Raw genomic sequence first — 17,073 nt, forward strand, 5'->3', positions numbered from 1 at the left:
CTTTTAATTTTCTTTTAACTTTTATTTTTCTGTTGACCATATGAGATATTTTTCATTTTACAATATCTTCTTCTAGGTTTTTATATCTTTTTTATTAAAATTTCTAAATTTTTAAAATTTTTTATTTTTAAATTTTCTTTTATTAACCATTCTTTCAGGATTACATCCCACTGTATAAGATTTTCCATATCTTCACAACATATTCTAGTTAATTTTTCTGATTTTTTCATTAATTGTCTTTGTTGACATATATATATATATATATATATACAAGTCTTTCAAATAAAAATTTCATTCTTGAACTTAGAGTTCTTAGTATTCCAGCATTATCTCTAATATATTTTTCAAATTCAATTTTAAAATATATTTCCCATAAAACTGATAATTTATTATAATACATATCTTGGTATACTTCTTGGTTCTCATTACTATAAAATTGAACATAATAATAATTTTTAAATTCACAAGTACATTCTTTAATTTTACACATATCACATATTGTTAAATTTATTAGTTTAATTCTAGCATTGTCTTTTTCTCTTATTTTTTCTCTTTTAGCATTTCTTATCAATTTTTTCCTAAAAATTCATCTGAAATATATTTTACTAACTTTTCTATACATTATTTATCTGATTTTATTATTTCTGTTTATACATTTCTTTTCATTAATATTTTTGTATTATTACTTATTCATTCCCATCAATTTCTAACACCTCTTTCAAAGGATGCTATTAAGAAATCTATTCTTACTTTATTATTTTTCCATGTGTCATCTTTATTATATAAAAAGAATAATATCATTGAATCTGCCCAAGTTAATAAGACTTTTTTAGTATCTATTTTGCAATTTAAATCTAATTTTGTTCCTCCATGGTTAATAGGTTTATCATAATTATCATTTAATTCAAACATATCTCTATATTTATTTCCTTTATGTGGTTGTTTATCTCTTACTTTATCATAAATTTTTTTATATGATTTATTATATATAGATGTATAACTTTCATCTAAATCTTGTAATTCTTGTTTAGAAGTTTCTATTGGATTAGGTCCCCCTCCAATATTCATTAAAACTTGATATTCACTTATATTACTTAAATTTAATTGATCAAAAATTTCTATAAGTCTAATTCTTCATTCATCTTTATCTTCTACTTTCAATTTTCCTAATATTTTTTCTAGATTCTTCTTCTTCTAATATTTTTGGTAATATATTTTTTCTAAAATCATTATTCATACTTCCTGTTTCTATTATTATACTATCTTTCTCAATATATTTATTTCCTATTCGAGTCATTTCTTTTTCTATTAATTTTTTATCTATTTTCTTTTCTTTATTTTTATTATTTTCTTTTAATTCTCTAATTTCAATTTTTAATATGTTTATATCATTTCTTTTTTCTCTTACTTCATTTCTTAAATCTTGTATATCATTTATTAATATTTTTATTAATGGCTTTAATTCTTCCATATATTCACTTATTGACATATTAAAATCATCCTTCTAACATATAAGTTAATTTATATTTTTTATCTTCTTTTTTATCTATTATTTTCCCAAATCTTCTATTGGTTATATCTGGATCTATTATCTCTTCTTTTACTATACTAAAATATTTACTCTCAATTCTTAATCTTTCACATTTTAATTTTGTTAATTGTCTATTATTTGATATTCTTATTCATTCTGGTATTAACATTATATTTTGTATTTTTTCTTGCATTTTTTTCATTTTTATAATTAATTTATTTAATTTTAAATTTGTATTATCACTTGCACTCATACTTCTCTTTGTAATATAAATTAATTTCTTCATCTTGATATATATTAATAATTTTTTCATATGTATATATATCCTTTATTGTTTCTATTATTAATTTTTCTAATATATGTTTTTTTATTTCTCAAGGTAATTCTTTAATTATTGTTAGTGTCATTATTTTTAATTTATTATGAATAGGTTTTACAAATATATAACTTCCTCTTTCTTCTTTTAAATGCCAATAATTATCTATTTTCCTTACTTAAATTTCCATGATCTCTATACTTTTATCAAGATGTAAATATAAATATTTGTATATTATAATTAATTATTATTTTAAAGATGTATAATCTAAATATTCCTTTAACTTTATAATAATTAATCTATTATTTATAAAATTTAAGTGTTAACCTAAATCTACAGATTTATATTTCTTCAGGTAATCTATTTTTTATGGGTTTCCTCATGATCTCTCGGGCTCTGATACCAATTAGGAGGAGCTACTTAGAGCAAACAAAAATCATATAAATCGAAAAATCAAATAAATCAAAAAACTATCAAAATCCAAGTAATATTTAATTTTAAGGACTAAATTAGTATATTATAGTGACTTGTTATGTAATATCTAAATGAAGGATATTTTAGATATGTAAATTGACCAAAGGTCATTTTGGAAAAATGGCCATTTTCTCTAGACTATTTTCATGTATTTCCCATTTTTGAATAATCCCTCTTAAGAAAAACAGGCAAGTTTTGGATTCTAGATTCAATGGGTCAGTGGGTCCTGGGATAAATCAGCATCTTTCTTAGATTGAATATGCTCCAATGAGGAGTGGCTTAAAGTACACGTACAATTTCATGGGAACAAATCATGTTCATACATTTGTCAAGTGGGAATAGGATAAGAAGATCCCCTAATATTATATTTACTCAATACAGAGAGACAAACAGAGATAGAGAGCAAATGGCTGAAGTAATTCAAACAATATTGTCAATGTCATTGAACAACATCTATTCAACCCGTCATTCCATCTCTCGTCCGCCTTCATTACCTTTTGGGAGGCCTACGCACCTTAGAAACTATCCAACTGTGACTCTTCTTTGGCCCGTACGCCCCACTGGACAATCCATTATAATTAGCAGGTGTGACCGCAGGTTCGGCTGCAATGCCATGGGATTAGAAGCGACGTCAACACCAGCCGATACTACTAAGAAGAAGAAGAAGAAAAGCAGATATGAAATGGAGAATTTGACGACGTGGTTGTTGAAACAAGAACAGGCAGGAAATATGGACGCCGAGCTCACTGTAGTGCTCTCTAGCATATCATTGGCTTGCAAGCAAATTGCATCATTGCTTCAAAGATCCAGCATTATTAACATTACTGGAGCTCAAGGCACTGTCAACATAAGGCGAAGATCAAAAGAAACTCGACGTCATTTCCAATGAGGTTGGTCTGTTTTAGATGAAAAAATATTTGTTCACACACTTGCAAATTGAGCTGCTAGACAAAAAGCAATTTCACTTGGTGTCACTAGTCTTGAATTCAAGTCTCAACACACATATTTATGAATGTTGGATACTTTTTAGGTTTCTGGTGAAAAATGAATTTGACCGGAGGAGATTAACAGCTTAATTTGTGAAATAGAGTGGTTCAAAATATTATCGAAGCTAGTAAAGATTGACCACTATCAATGAATAAAAGACGTGCATTTATCGAACTTTTGATAAAAATTGAATCCAATCTAGGTTGAGAGATCATACATCAAACTATATTTGAATAAATGTCTGCAAATAGGAATTTTGAGCTGTCAGATGGCATAGTTAAATGGTTTTCCATCAACAATTTTATACATATTTGAATATCTCGTTAATGCCTTACTAAAATAGGTACCACTATATTGTAGTTGTTCTGCAACTGCTTGAGATCAAGTGGCCGGACAGGGATTATAGCATCAGAGGAAGAGGATGTGCCGGTTGCAGTTGAAGAAACCTACTCAGGAAATTACATTGTAGTTTTTGATCCAATTGATGGCTCTGCCAACATTGACACTGCTTTGACAACAGGATCCATTTTTGGGGTTTACGGCCCTGATCAGCCATGCCTTGTCGACCTAGATGATGATTCTACGGTAACTCTTCTTAACCGATGAATTTACAATAGTCTCTACTTCATTGAGCACCTGAATAATTCAATGGTTATCTTGATTCTTGAATAATACTCCCCATTTCGTCGGATAGATATTATGTTTTCATCGATGGCGATTAGCTTTTCCACTCCGTTTTAGTTTTACTAACAGCGAAACTCTAATATCTCGAGATATGATCTTGCTAACAATCTTGTTGGGAATTGAGCAGCTTGATCAAGCAAAAGAAAAGTGTATAGTCAGCGTTTGTCAGCCGGGCAGCAACTTATTGGCTGCCGGGTACTGCCTGTACTCGAGCTCAGTGTTCTTCACCATCTCCATAGGAAGCGGAGTTTTGGGGTTCACCCTGGATCCCGCGTATGGCGAATTTGTTTTGACACATGAAAATATCAGGATTCCAAAGACTGGCAAAATTTACTCCTTTAACGAAGGGAACTATGATTTATGGGACGAGAAATTGAAGAAGTACCTGGATAATTTAAGAAAGCCCGGTCTAAATGGGAAGCCGTATTCAGGCCGTTATATAGGTTGTCTCGTCGGTGAAATCCACAGAATGCTGTTGGTTGGTGGGATATACGGAAATCCCAAGAACAAGAATGCCAAGAATGGGAACTTGCGGCTTTTATATGAATGTGCACCAATGAGTTATTTAATAGAACAAGCTGGTGGAAAAGCAATAGATGGATGCCAAAGAATGCTAGATATCACGCCTGAACAGGTAAATACTATTTTAGTATTCAAAAAGCAACTAAGAAGAGCAATGGTATTTAACCTGTCTATGTAACAGTACTTGTGTCATTAAATTATTAGTTCAATTATATATGAAGTTTGATGACACATTTATTAGGACTTATGATATGCTAACACATAGACCGTTGTTGAGTAACATTATTCAACTGAGAATTTATTAATCATTCCCTTTTTTGGGCAGATTCATCAGCGAACTCCAATTTTCATTGGAAGCCTGCAGGAAGTCGAGAAACTGGAAGAGTATTTATCATAAATCGAGCTCCCTCATAAGTAATTCTTGATTTGACATTTTTCTCTTACGCTGTGTTATTCTTGAACATCTTTAGAACTTAAGATTCATAAGTCCTTGCATAATCCAATCATGAGTTTACAGATACACAATACTGAATTGGTGGTTGAATTCATAATCTAATCAAACACAACGAATTATCATCCATTAATGTATTTAAAGTGTTAAGGGAATACAATCCCACATCGGTAAAATACCGAAATAATGACCAATATATAAAGAATTGGAACACTCCTCTTAACAAGGTTGACCTTATTAAGATGGACCCCAAATCTTAACATGATATCAGAGTCCATTAAGCTCTAACGAGCGATTCGATCCGATCAAGTCTCTAAAAATGAGCACACGGATTTCAAGATTGGTCTGCTCAAACGAGCCACCATCTTGCGGGGACATGTTAAGGGAATACAAACCCACATCGGTAAAATACCGAAATAATGACCAATATATAAAGATTGGAACACTCCTCTTAACAAGGTTGACCTTATTAAGATGGACCTTATATCTTAACATAAAGTGTTGTATGTGACCCGATAAATTGATTGATAAGGTAAAAAGTCTATCAAATAAATTGAATGAATTTACATCATACTAGCATTGAATATCAGTAAGTAGGACTATTCTTATGAATCCTATAACGGTGAGTTTCTTACTCAGTACATCCATGTCCTCTGATAGAAGTGACGATCTGTTAACAGCCTCTGATGGAATTGACGATCTGATAAGCAGAATATTACATTGTCAAGTTGAATCCCGGTTGATAATGCAGTGCAGTAATGGGGAAAAAAATGTTACTCCAAATGAGAATATGGAGAAGAATCCATATGCTGCTGACAGGAAAAACCAGGTCTGTCACTGAAGATCAAACTCGACTAAGAGTTCAGACAAATTGAAGTCAAAACCAAAATTGTCCAGATTAGTCATATCGAAATCTGGGATACCCTCTTCCCAACCAAATTCTGACGTTGAGGTACCATCAGGAGATGAAATCTCTGAAACTGTCTGTATGTCAGAATCATCAAAATCGAGCCTTCCTTTTATATGTTCTTTCCTATTGAGCATCTTCATGTCTGTCTTAAACGGAGAGGAAGTAGAAATGCAACGGGTTTTCTCTATTGAGTAGTATGCTATTTGTTTGGCAGGACTAACTAGAATTGTCTGTGTAATAGACGATGTGATTTGTTCAGTAATGTCAGAGGGAGTAGCAGATGAGCAAATTTCCAATGGAGAATCTGAATGAGGGGACAATGCTCGTGGAGGCGTTTCAGGACCAGAGGAATTAGCCAGAGGGGATGGGATAGGCTGAGTGGACAAACATTTAACAACATTAGATCCTTGAACTGATGATTCACTTGGTGCATTATCGTGAACATATGACTGAACTGCAGAATCTTCATGTCTCTTTTCTGAATTGACTGCTTGCATAACTATGCTAGAATCTGCAACGATGAACAAAATAACAATACATAAGCAGTGAACCCATTAACGGTGTAATAAAAATGGAAGGATGACCCTCACAATCAAGAATTGAATTTACCTTTGGGCAGGCGGGATTTCTTAGCAGTCACAACTGCATCTTTGACATCTTCGGATCCTTTTCTTTTTGTATTACTGTGACTTGTAATTGGAATCGAGAAATTTGTCAAATCTTGTTTGGACATAATTGCTGGAGTGTTATACTTAGGAAAATGCCCTGATGAACAACATAGTATTTGAGAATTCTTTGCGTCACTTGCAAGAACACGAGATTAACAACAATAACATTAATAATTATTTCTTTAACATTTTAAGCTGCAGCTAACTCATATTTATACATATCAAAAAGGTGTAGCATTCCAGAGTAACCTAAATGCACAGCTAAAAGCTTAAACGTTGTACTAAGCTGCTCAATAAATTCCATCCAAGATCTTAAAAACTTCCCAAAACAAATTGAGCAAAACATCCCATTTAATAAATAATCAATACATGAAAAAAACCATGTCTGTAAAAAACAGTTCTATAAACCAATGAACATAATCTAAAGTGATTAAAGATAAATAAATAATAAGCAATAACATTACCTTCTGCCCCTGATTTTGGTATTGTATTAGATATAACAGTTGGCGGCAACTGCGGCGGAAGGGTTACATCATCTCCATTAAAATTGTATGCATTCATGACATCCTGCATACCCCTAAGCAAATTCAGGACCCGGGATTTCTCCTGCTCTAAACGGCACCACTCTTGATCCAACATCACCTTCTTCTCCTTCAGTCTTATATATTCATCCAAAATAGCCCCCAAACTCAATAAACTCTTGGGAGCCTAGAGCATCAAAAAACAAACAAACCTCATTGTAAATTTTTAGCTGAAAAACACGAAACAACCAAATAATAATAATAATAATAAAATATTAATAATAATAATAATAAACTTACTTCTCGAACAGGGGATTTGGAGATGAGATTGGAAGCTTCGGATCGAAAAGCGGATCGGGTATGAGGGTAGTTGTTGTCCGAAAGATAACGGTCTACGATGAATGCAATTTGGACCGGAGTCACCTTTCCTTTGCCTATGTTTTCTGCTTTTCTTGATTTGGTTTGTTTCCTCATTTTCTCTCTCTACACAAGAAAATCAGAGAAGAATACGTAGATGGGTACAGATTTTAGAGAGAGTAGTGATGCATAAGAGTGCAGAAAGGGGAAGAGAAATTGAGGAGAGAAGGCGGGAGTATTTTGAAAGTGGAGGGATAATTTTCTAGCGGTTAATTTCCCTCGTGAAAAAACAGGCTTTTAGGCGCTAAGTGGTGTTTAAACTAAACTTCTAACTCGAGTTTTTGGCGGGGGGATCCCACTGTTTATCAAGTCAAATAGAGTGTTGACTCATTATCGCTTTCCCACCTGATCCGTCGTGAGAGCGTATAATTTATAAATTCCTACGGGCTCTCCTGCTAAAATTCCTATGGGTAACATATAGCAGTTAGAGAAGATATAACAGCCCCCATTTGTTTTCAATTTTTTTTTGCCTCATTTTAATGGTTTTTAGACCGTTGCAAAGGTAGTAACCCTTTTTTTGACTTTCTATCTCACAATGAAACTCACCTACTGGAAAAAAGGGCCAAAAACTTGATTCTTGCATTCAATAATGAGAATCAAATAGGGGCATAAACACTTTCCCACCTGTTATTTGTGAAAACACTCTAATCCTCGCTTTTCTTATATAAAAATTCTTGTGCTTGTTTGGTAGGGATTTTGATAATTGATTTTTTGACTGTTAGAGAGAAAGTGGGTCCTATCTATGAGAGAAAAATTCAAAAATGATGGTTGAAATAACGAAATAACAGTTAAAAATTTGATTTTAATTGATTTTTAAACTCTACCAAACAAGCTCTTTATGGACTCTCATGTTATCCCTCCAAATGAAGGATGTGGCTATTAATGAGCCTCTTAATGCTTATGTTCGTGCCTTTTCGGAAGTGAAGTTACCCTCAAGGGATGAAGTCTAAGTTAATCAGAATGATTCGACTCTTTAAAATTTTTAGCCCTTGTTTGAGCCAGATTCTTTTAAAAATTCATTTTTTAATACTCATTTTCAATCACATATTTTTTAATAAAATAATATTACATGCAAATTCAAAATTTTTCTTTAATTTTTAACCACACATTTTCCATCAATTTACTATTCAAAATGTATTATTTTCTTCAAAATGGGGCTCATGATAGGAAGAGCTGACATCGAAGGATCAAAAAGCAACGTCGCTATGAACGCTTGGCTGCCACAAGCCAGTTATCCCTGTAGTAACTTTTCTGACACCTCTAACTTCAAATTTCGAAGGTCTAAAGGATCGTTAGGCCACGCTTTCACGGTTCGTATTCGTACTGAAAATCAGAATCAAACGAGCTTTTACCCTTCTGTTTCACACGAGAAGACAAGGGCTCAGTCCTTTGATTAATTAAAATAGCTTATTTTTTCCTCATTGTCTAATATTTTAGACATAAAACAATATGTCTATAGGGTACCATCATATTGTCTCCTGTTAAACAACATAAACGTGTTATTAAAAATTGGAGGACTCCCTATTAAAATTCTTGTTTAATTTTATTGCAGTTACATTGATATTCTGGATTTCAACATCGTGTGTCAACATCATATACGATTAGACAACTCATATCTTAGCGATGCAAGTCTACAACGACGTGGTGATTGCGTATCGTCTCAAAAAGTGGATCATGACCTTTCAACAATCATGGCGACTAGCTCTTGGTCATCTTTCATTGATATGAATTTCCACAACTTGAATCGAGATACACAATGAAACTGTTCTTGATTCCTTTTATCGTCGGACATCACACGACTGCATGGGGTTCACCTTCTTCTCGTGATTACAGCTCAACTATTAGGGTGATATCACTTACCATTACCTAAGTTAATCTTTTGTAGGCAGTCTTCCTATTAAAATAACCACGTTTATGTTTTATATGAGAGCTTATTATCATTAATAGGGAGGAATACTTATACATGGCATGTTTGATCATTATATTGGAACGCATTCTATAAATAATAGTGAACAGAATTCTCTAACCGTCTTGGAAGTCAATGGAGCTGCTGTGTTGGAGAATCAAAATAAACAACAGCACAATCAGCAAGAGAAACATCAACAATTGACAACAGCTCAACAAGGAGGAAAGAAGAACTCCAGAAGAAAGGGAGGAAGAAATTCGTTATAGATAAAAGTTTGTTGTGCTATTGTTATTCTCCTTTGTCTATCCATTGCTGAACATGCATATAGCATTCATTTTTTATTCTTTACCGCCATGAGAATATTCTTGTAAAGGGCCTATATATATTGGCATTGTTTACAGAAATTTGATAAGAGAAAATTAATATAATTGTTTTCCATTCTCTTTAATCACTCTTTTGCTGAAGTCCATTACACTGTTTCTCTTTTATTTCTTAAATGGTATCAAAGCAAGGGATGGAGGATTCCGACGTAGAAAACCCAAATTCCCAATAGTGTTGTACATGACCCTACCCATCTTAACAGCCCATATTTCATTGGAAGCAATGATAGTATTGGCACAATGCTCGTCACTCATACCTTGGATGCCAATAACTATCATTCATGAGCATGATCAATTAAAAGGGCATTAATGATCAAAAAGAAGTTAGGGTTCATCGACGACAGCATACATGAACCAACATACCCATATGACCCTCACATGTAGCATTGTCTGCGTTGTAACGATATTGTGATTACCTGGATGTAAAACACGATATCTATTGACATCAAGTGTAGTACCACATATGCTGAGACAACACACCAGCTTTGAATTGAATTGGAGCAACGTTTTGCTCAGCAAAATGTGCTTTGAATTTTCGAAATCAAACAAGCTATAACCATGCTACTACAAAATCAAGAACCTGTGAGTGTTTACTTTTCAAAACTCAAAACTCTCCTAGATGAGCTCGTGAATTATGAAACTGTTCTTAACTATAATTGTGGGGGTTTAAGGATTATTGTTCAGAATCATGATGAAGTTCTTGATGGGTTTGAATGATTTGTCCAAGAGAGTTAAGGCACAAATTTTGTTCATCATACCCTTCCCTACCCTCAATGAGGTTTATTCAATGATACCACAAGAAGAGAAAAATGAGAAAAATATTGACTGAGTCTGTACATGAGTCTATAGCTCTTCTTACCAGAGGAAATTTCAAAGAAAAGGGAAAACGGAATGTTTTGAGCAGAAAATGGACCAATATTATTATGCTTACTGTAAAATCCCAGGGCATTCAATTGAAAGATGTTTCAAAGCCAACCAAGAGAAATTAATTCGCTCGCATTGTAAGATTTCTAGTCATTCTGTAGATAAGTGTTTCAAGCTTCATGGATATCCACCATGGCACAAATATAATGTAAAGAATAGAAACTCAGTAAATCAAGCAACTGCATCCTTGCCTTTTGCACAGGAAATGGTGAATAATAAATCACAGGGATTTTTAAAAATAGATTTCATAGCTTATGGCTCTCCTCAAACCAACCACAAATCCTCAACATCTGACCCACTCAGCCAATAATGCTCAGAGTATCATTGCTTCTTCTTCATCTGATGAAAGTATACACCAATTTTCTAGTATATCTTTGTGTATGTCTATTGTTAAGCTAAAACTTTCTAACATCTTGGATATTCTTTGGATTTTAGATACAGGGGCGATGGATCATATGATCTGTTCCACCTCGCTATTATCTTCCATTCAGGCAGAAGTTTCTTATTCAATTGCTTTACCAAATGGTAACAAGGTTCCTGTTACCCATAGTGGAATAGTGAACATTACAAATACCTTGACTCTTTGAGATGTCCTCTACGTTCCTAGCTTTTCATTTAATCTGATTTCTGCCAAGAAAATAGCTCAAATGTTTAACTGCCTGATTTTCTTTTCTTGTTATTGTTATATCTAGGAACTTTCAGCTTGGAAAATGATTAGCATGGGTGAAGTCTGGGAAGAGTTGTAACATATGATGCTAGAGGAGGTTTCTTCTTCAGCTTTATCAGATCGCTTGAACAAGTTATATAGTGTGCATTCCATTTTTGCTTCAGTGACCAGCAATCCTCAAAACTTTGATGTTTGGCATTATGGATTAGGTCACTCTTCCTATTATATTCTTAGTGTTGATAGTGATATTCATTTTGCGAAGTCTTTTAATGACAAATCTTGCTCTATATGCCCCTTATCTAAGTTATACATATTACCTTTTACTGTAAGTACTCATAGAACTAAAAAATGCTACGAGCTATTACATTGTGACATTTGGGTCCTTCTAATGAGATTGGTAGTGATGGTTCTAAATATTTCTTAACAATTGTGGATGATTTTAGTCGATGTACTTAGGCATATATGTTAAAATTGAAATCCAATGCCACTATTGCTCTCCAAAATTTCTGCACGAGGGTAGAAACACAATTTGAAACTAAAGTTAAGATCATTCGAACCGAAAATGGTGGAGAGTTTAATATGAAAAAATTCTACCTAAAAAAGGGTATTATACATCACAAAACATTCTTAGAAACTCCTCAACAAAATACTGTCATGAAAAGAAAACATCAACATATTCTTAAAACAGCCAGAGCTTTAAAGTTTCATAGTGGAATTTCATTAAAATATTGAAACTGTTGAGAAAGTGTTCCAAAATTAGAAAAAGAAAGAAACGTGTTTCTGGAATAACATCTTATTAATAGAGCTCTGCAGTTGGATTGTGACACGTGTTTATTTCCTATCCATTGGATCTAATTCTAAATTCTTCTATCTACCTAACCATGAGATAATTGGGAAAATATACACATTTAATGAGTGCAAGACTTTTTTCTTCCAGCCTGCAACTTTCTCTCTCTCACGTCTCACTTTCCAAAAGGAAAAAGTCTCTCTCTCTCTCTCTCTTCTCTCTGAAAATTCGGCCCTTCATCTCTCTCTCTCTTATCTTTACAAAAAACCCTTTTTCTACTTAATGAGATTAGGGCTTGATTCTTGGAATATTTTCTGAAAATAAAACCAATTATCATCAAGAAATATTGTAGATCCATATGGTTATTGTTCAATTTCAGTTTTGGTTAAGTCAAATCTATGGGATTTGAGTTTTACCCGATTTCATGTGAGATCTTAGTGGTCTCAGCCTCTTCCTATGTGTGGTAGTGTTTGGTTTTATTGTGTTCCTTGGTGGAATGTTAGTTGCTGGGTAATAAGTTTTTGATGTTGAATAACTCAAAAGAGGGCAGTTCATGTTTTTTGTGAGATCTTTGTGATCTAGTGTGATTCCTTTGTGGAATAGAGACCAGTTTTGTTATTCTTCATAAGATAAGTTTCTGTGACTTATTTCTTTGTAATATTTTGGAACATTATTGTATACTGGCTGCCTATTTTTGGGGTTTTATGGTGCAATCAAGCTTTATCCATTTTAATGGATGCTCAACGGGGGATTAGGCGTTAGAAGAGGTCGTCGAACCTTTGGGGCTTGGGCCGAAAAATTCTCCGTATTCATTTTATTTTCTGCACTTTATTTTCAGTTTAAAATTGTGGTTTTAGAATCTTGGTTAATATTAGTATCTCTCGACTTTTCAGAAACCATTGCAATTTAATTGTTGTATATCTCATAAATAGGACACCCTCTTCCAGGTTGAATGACAAAAGCCCTTATCAATTCCTACTCAATAAAAGGCCGAATTACTCCCATCTTAAAGTTTTTGATTGCCTTGCTTTTACCACTACTATTGTCAATAAGACATAAATTTGAACCCAGGGCGAAAAGATGTGAGTTTATAGGCTATCCTTTTGGGATTAAGGGATATACTCTGTTAGAACTTGAAACCAAGAAAATCTCTGTCTCTAAGAACGTAGTTTTCTATGGGAACATTTTTCCTTTCAAAAGTGATGATTCCATAAATAACACTCAATTCCAATAAGATAAAAACAATGTCAGTTTTACTCAAGATCCTATTGTCCACAATAAAAATGTTATTGCCACACAAATTCCAAATACTTTTCAAGATGTTGACTCGCCAGAAACAAATTCTGAAGTTAAACAATCCGTGGAAAACATTCCACAAACCTCTAACCATGATGAACCTCAAACTAATTCTATCGATGATCCTCAAAACCTTAATACCTTTGATTCACCATCAAATACCACTTCTATTACTCACTTGCCTCGAAGGTAGATGAGAATTCGAATAACCCCAGCTCATCTCCAAGATTTCATATGTCAACAGGCTACCTCTCTTCACCCATCTCAAGAGTTCGACAGGCTAAAGGGACAACACCCCTCAGGTAATCACTACCTTCTCAATGCTAATGTTTCTTATGAAAAGTTATCAACTCCACATAAAGCTTTTGTAAGTTCTATCACTTCCCAATTTGAACCTAGAAACTACTAAGAAGCCAAAAATTTTCCCAAATGGTGTGCAGCCATGAATGCTGAGATTAACGCTCTTGAACTTAATGACACTTAGGTTTTAGTTAAGTTACCTTCTGATAAGATAACCGTAGATTGTAGATGGGTACACAAAATTAAATTCAATGCTGATGGTAGCATAGAACGATTCAAAGCAAGATTAATTGCCATACTTGTCACAGTCAGAGCCTTGTTAGCTGTAGCGACAATAAAGGGATAGAACCTTTTTCAGTTTGATGTTAATAACGTTTTTTTGCATGGTGAGTTAGATGAAGAAGTGTACATGGAACTTCCTCTCGGCTACTTAAATGGTGATACCAAAAAAGTATGCAAACTCAAAAAAAAAAAAAAAAAAGCTCGTATGGGTTGAAGCAAGCATCACGTCACTGGTATTCTAAACTTTCCAACTTTATTATTGAGCAAGGGTATATTCAATCAAAGGTAGATTATAGCTTGTTCACTAAGAGTATTGACATTTATTTTACTATTGTCCTAGTATATGTTGATGACATAATTGTGGCAGGTGATTGCATTGATACAATCAATCATCTCAAAGCCTTACTTTATGACAAGTTTAGAATCGAAGACCTTGGTAAATTAAAATACTTCATCAGCATAGAAGTGGCCAGGTTTGCACAGGGTATTTATGTTTGCCAGAGAAAGTATGCTCTTGAAATTTTTAGTGCCTCTTGGACAACTGGTTCACCACCTGCAAGAATACCTTTGGATCAAAATGTGTAATTAACCAAAGATAAAATAGAGCTTCTTCCTAAACTTGCACTTTATAGGATATTGGTTGGTCGATTATTGTACTTAACTATAACTAGGCCTGATATTTCATATCCGGTCTTGTTATTGAGCCAATTTACGGAAAGTTCTCAGATTCCATATCTGGACGCAGCACAAAAAGTTCTAAGGTATATCAAAAGAGCTCCAAGCCAAGGGATATTTTATCCAATAAATTCGAAGATACGGTTACATGGATACGGTGATTCAGACTGGGGTGCTTGTTCTAATACCAGGCGATCAGTAACTGGATATTGTGTTTTAATTGGAAAGTCATTGGTGTCATGGAAGTCTAAAAAGCGACATATTGTTTCAAGATCCTCTTCAAAGGTAGAATACAGAGCCGTGGCCAATTTATGTTGTGAATTGACATGGCTCAGATATTTATTTGAAGACTTGCAGGTAGCTCATCCTCAAGCTGTTTTCCTGTATTGTCATAATAAGTCTGCCGTTCACACTACTACAAACCCGATATTTCATGAAAGGACTAAGCATGTAGAACTCGATAGTCATTTAATTCGAGATAAAATTTAAGGTGGAAGCATTGTCACTAAGCATGTATCTAGCATATCACAAATAGCAGATATATTAAGTTCTCAAAATTTTTACTCATATATGCTCAAGATGGGAGTAATGGATGTATACTCACCATCTTACGAGGGGCTATTAGAAGTTAATAGAGCTGCTAATTTGGAAATTAAAATAAACAACAATACAATCAGCAAGAGACGTATCAACAATTGACAACACCTCAACAAGGAGGAAAGAAGAAACTCTCTAAAAGAAAATAAGAAATTTGCACTAGATACAAGTTTATTATGCTACTAGCATTCTGTTTTGTCTATCCGTTGCTGAACATGTAATATAGCATTCATATTTTATTCTTTACAGCTATGAGAATATTTTTGTAAAGGGCCTACATATATTGGCCTTGTGTACAAAAGTTCGATAAGAGACAATTAATACAATCATTTTCATTCTCTTCAGTCACTCTTTTGCTAAAGTCCATTACATTGTTTCTCTTATATTTCTAAAAGCACATTAGCTATATTAAAGTGTCATATAAGTTATTGAAAATGACTATCATTTTTTGTAGGTGTATCGGAAAATCCCTGCCAGATTGACATCTCTTTAACACTCATCATGAAACAATCTCAAACATTTTATTTATAACACTAATAAGAATGAGCAACTTGTAAGCAGAATAAAAAGATCAACAAATTTTATAATTAGACCTGTTATGTATATGAGAATAAATAATCTTGGAAATAAAATATGGAACAATCCTCAACAGATACGAAGAGACTACTAGGAGCTCTTGACGCTGGAGAACTTGAACTAGGTTTCCCTCACAATAGATATGATAATAGCGACGTTCATGTAAGAAGTCCCACTAAGACATCTGATAAGTGTGTTTTTGCACACTTATTTAGGTCACAAACATGAATTAATAATCAGCAAAATGATTGAATTGTGACTTAATCTCATTATATTTGTGAATTGTAGTGAACACCGATGAACATGGTGAAATTCAGAAGAAAAGAGCCGAAAAAAGACTAAAATGGAGCAAAGTGATAGTTCGGGGACCAAGTTGTAAGTAATCCATAGATGAGACGGGAAATGGAATGAAAATTCAAGAGTGTTAGAGGTCAATCAGATGAGGAAAGGAGTCCAGAGGTGAAATATGGTCGAAGTATTATCAAGTATCAACTTTCAGGCGAAAAAATTATGCTCGTGATTTTTAGTTTCCACTTGAGATCCATTTTTGGCATAGTAAACACCAGAATTTGAGGAAGCCTATTTCTATCAAAATGTAGATCTTTGAGTTGTCTTCCCAATGTACTTTGAATCACTTCAATCAAAGATCGGAAGAGAAAGTTATGATCAAAATACTGAAAGCTATCTGACGAAAAAATTTCTATAACCATGCGGCCGCATGGTTATGATTCCTTGCGGTCGCACAAGGCAGTACTGGGAAAAATTTGGGCTGAAACTTCTGAACCATGCGGTAGCATGGCTTTATACCATGCGGTCGCATGGTATAAAAATGTGACGAAATCTTAGGTTTCCTTATTCGACTCAAACACGATTTAGTAAGGTTTTGGGCGATTTCCTTGACCTAATTCTGCCTCCAATAAATACCAGACAACCCTGAAACATAAAGGGGGGAATATACACAATTTTAGAGGATTTGGAGAGGAAGAACAAGGCAATCCACTTCAAGATTTCAGATTTCACTTCAAAAATCAATTGGGTGATGTTCTTCCTTGATTTTAATTATTGTTTTTCTTTATTTCCCATTATGCTAGGCTAGATTTTTATTATGCTAGGAGATCGATGCACCATGTAGTTAGATCTTTAATTTTCTAGTTTTGTAATTTGACATTAAAACATATTTCTTTTGTTTTGAATGATTTATA

The 17,073-nt window shown here is 33.5% G+C and overlaps 1 protein-coding gene, 1 long non-coding RNA gene and 1 pseudogene across 2 annotated transcripts; 2 read left to right on the plus strand and 1 right to left on the minus strand.

Annotated features, from left to right (window-relative positions):
- The first annotated feature begins 2,729 nt into the window (after positions 1 to 2,729).
- On the plus strand, positions 2,730 to 5,095 carry LOC111404880 (annotated as a pseudogene).
- A 419-nt stretch (positions 5,096 to 5,514) lies between these two features.
- Positions 5,515 to 7,680, minus strand: LOC111403283. Its single transcript, XM_023031718.1, has 4 exons — positions 7,365 to 7,680; positions 7,008 to 7,251; positions 6,485 to 6,640; positions 5,515 to 6,386 (listed from the first exon to the last, which is right to left on the minus strand). The coding sequence occupies exons 1-4, from the start codon at positions 7,536 to 7,538 to the stop codon at positions 5,800 to 5,802; spliced, it is 1,161 nt and encodes a 386-aa protein (XP_022887486.1). The 5' UTR covers positions 7,539 to 7,680; the 3' UTR covers positions 5,515 to 5,799.
- Positions 7,681 to 12,347: 4,667 nt separating this feature from the next.
- LOC111403284 lies at positions 12,348 to 15,639 on the plus strand. The gene is made up of 2 exons (XR_002704433.1): positions 12,348 to 13,743; positions 14,137 to 15,639. It is a non-coding gene; the product is annotated as an uncharacterized LOC111403284 (long non-coding RNA).
- Positions 15,640 to 17,073: the final 1,434 nt, after the last annotated feature.

This window comes from Olea europaea, chromosome 11 (assembly GCF_002742605.1).
Source record: "Olea europaea var. sylvestris chromosome 11, O_europaea_v1, whole genome shotgun sequence".
Lineage (NCBI taxonomy): Eukaryota > Viridiplantae > Streptophyta > Magnoliopsida > Lamiales > Oleaceae > Olea > Olea europaea.

What these genes read in the sequence shown, in the direction of transcription:
- LOC111403283 (XM_023031718.1), bottom strand. Translation starts at nt 7,538, where the DNA reads ATGAGGAAACAAACCAAATCAAGAAAAGCAGAAAACATAGGCAAAGGA. An exon ending in CCAAATCCCCTGTTCGAGAA is followed by an intron (nt 7,252 to 7,364) that starts GTAAGTTTATTA and finishes TTGATGCTCTAG; the next exon opens with GCTCCCAAGAGTTTATTGAG. An exon ending in GAAATCCCGCCTGCCCAAAG is followed by an intron (nt 6,387 to 6,484) that starts GTAAATTCAATT and finishes TCATCGTTGCAG; the next exon opens with ATTCTAGCATAGTTATGCAA.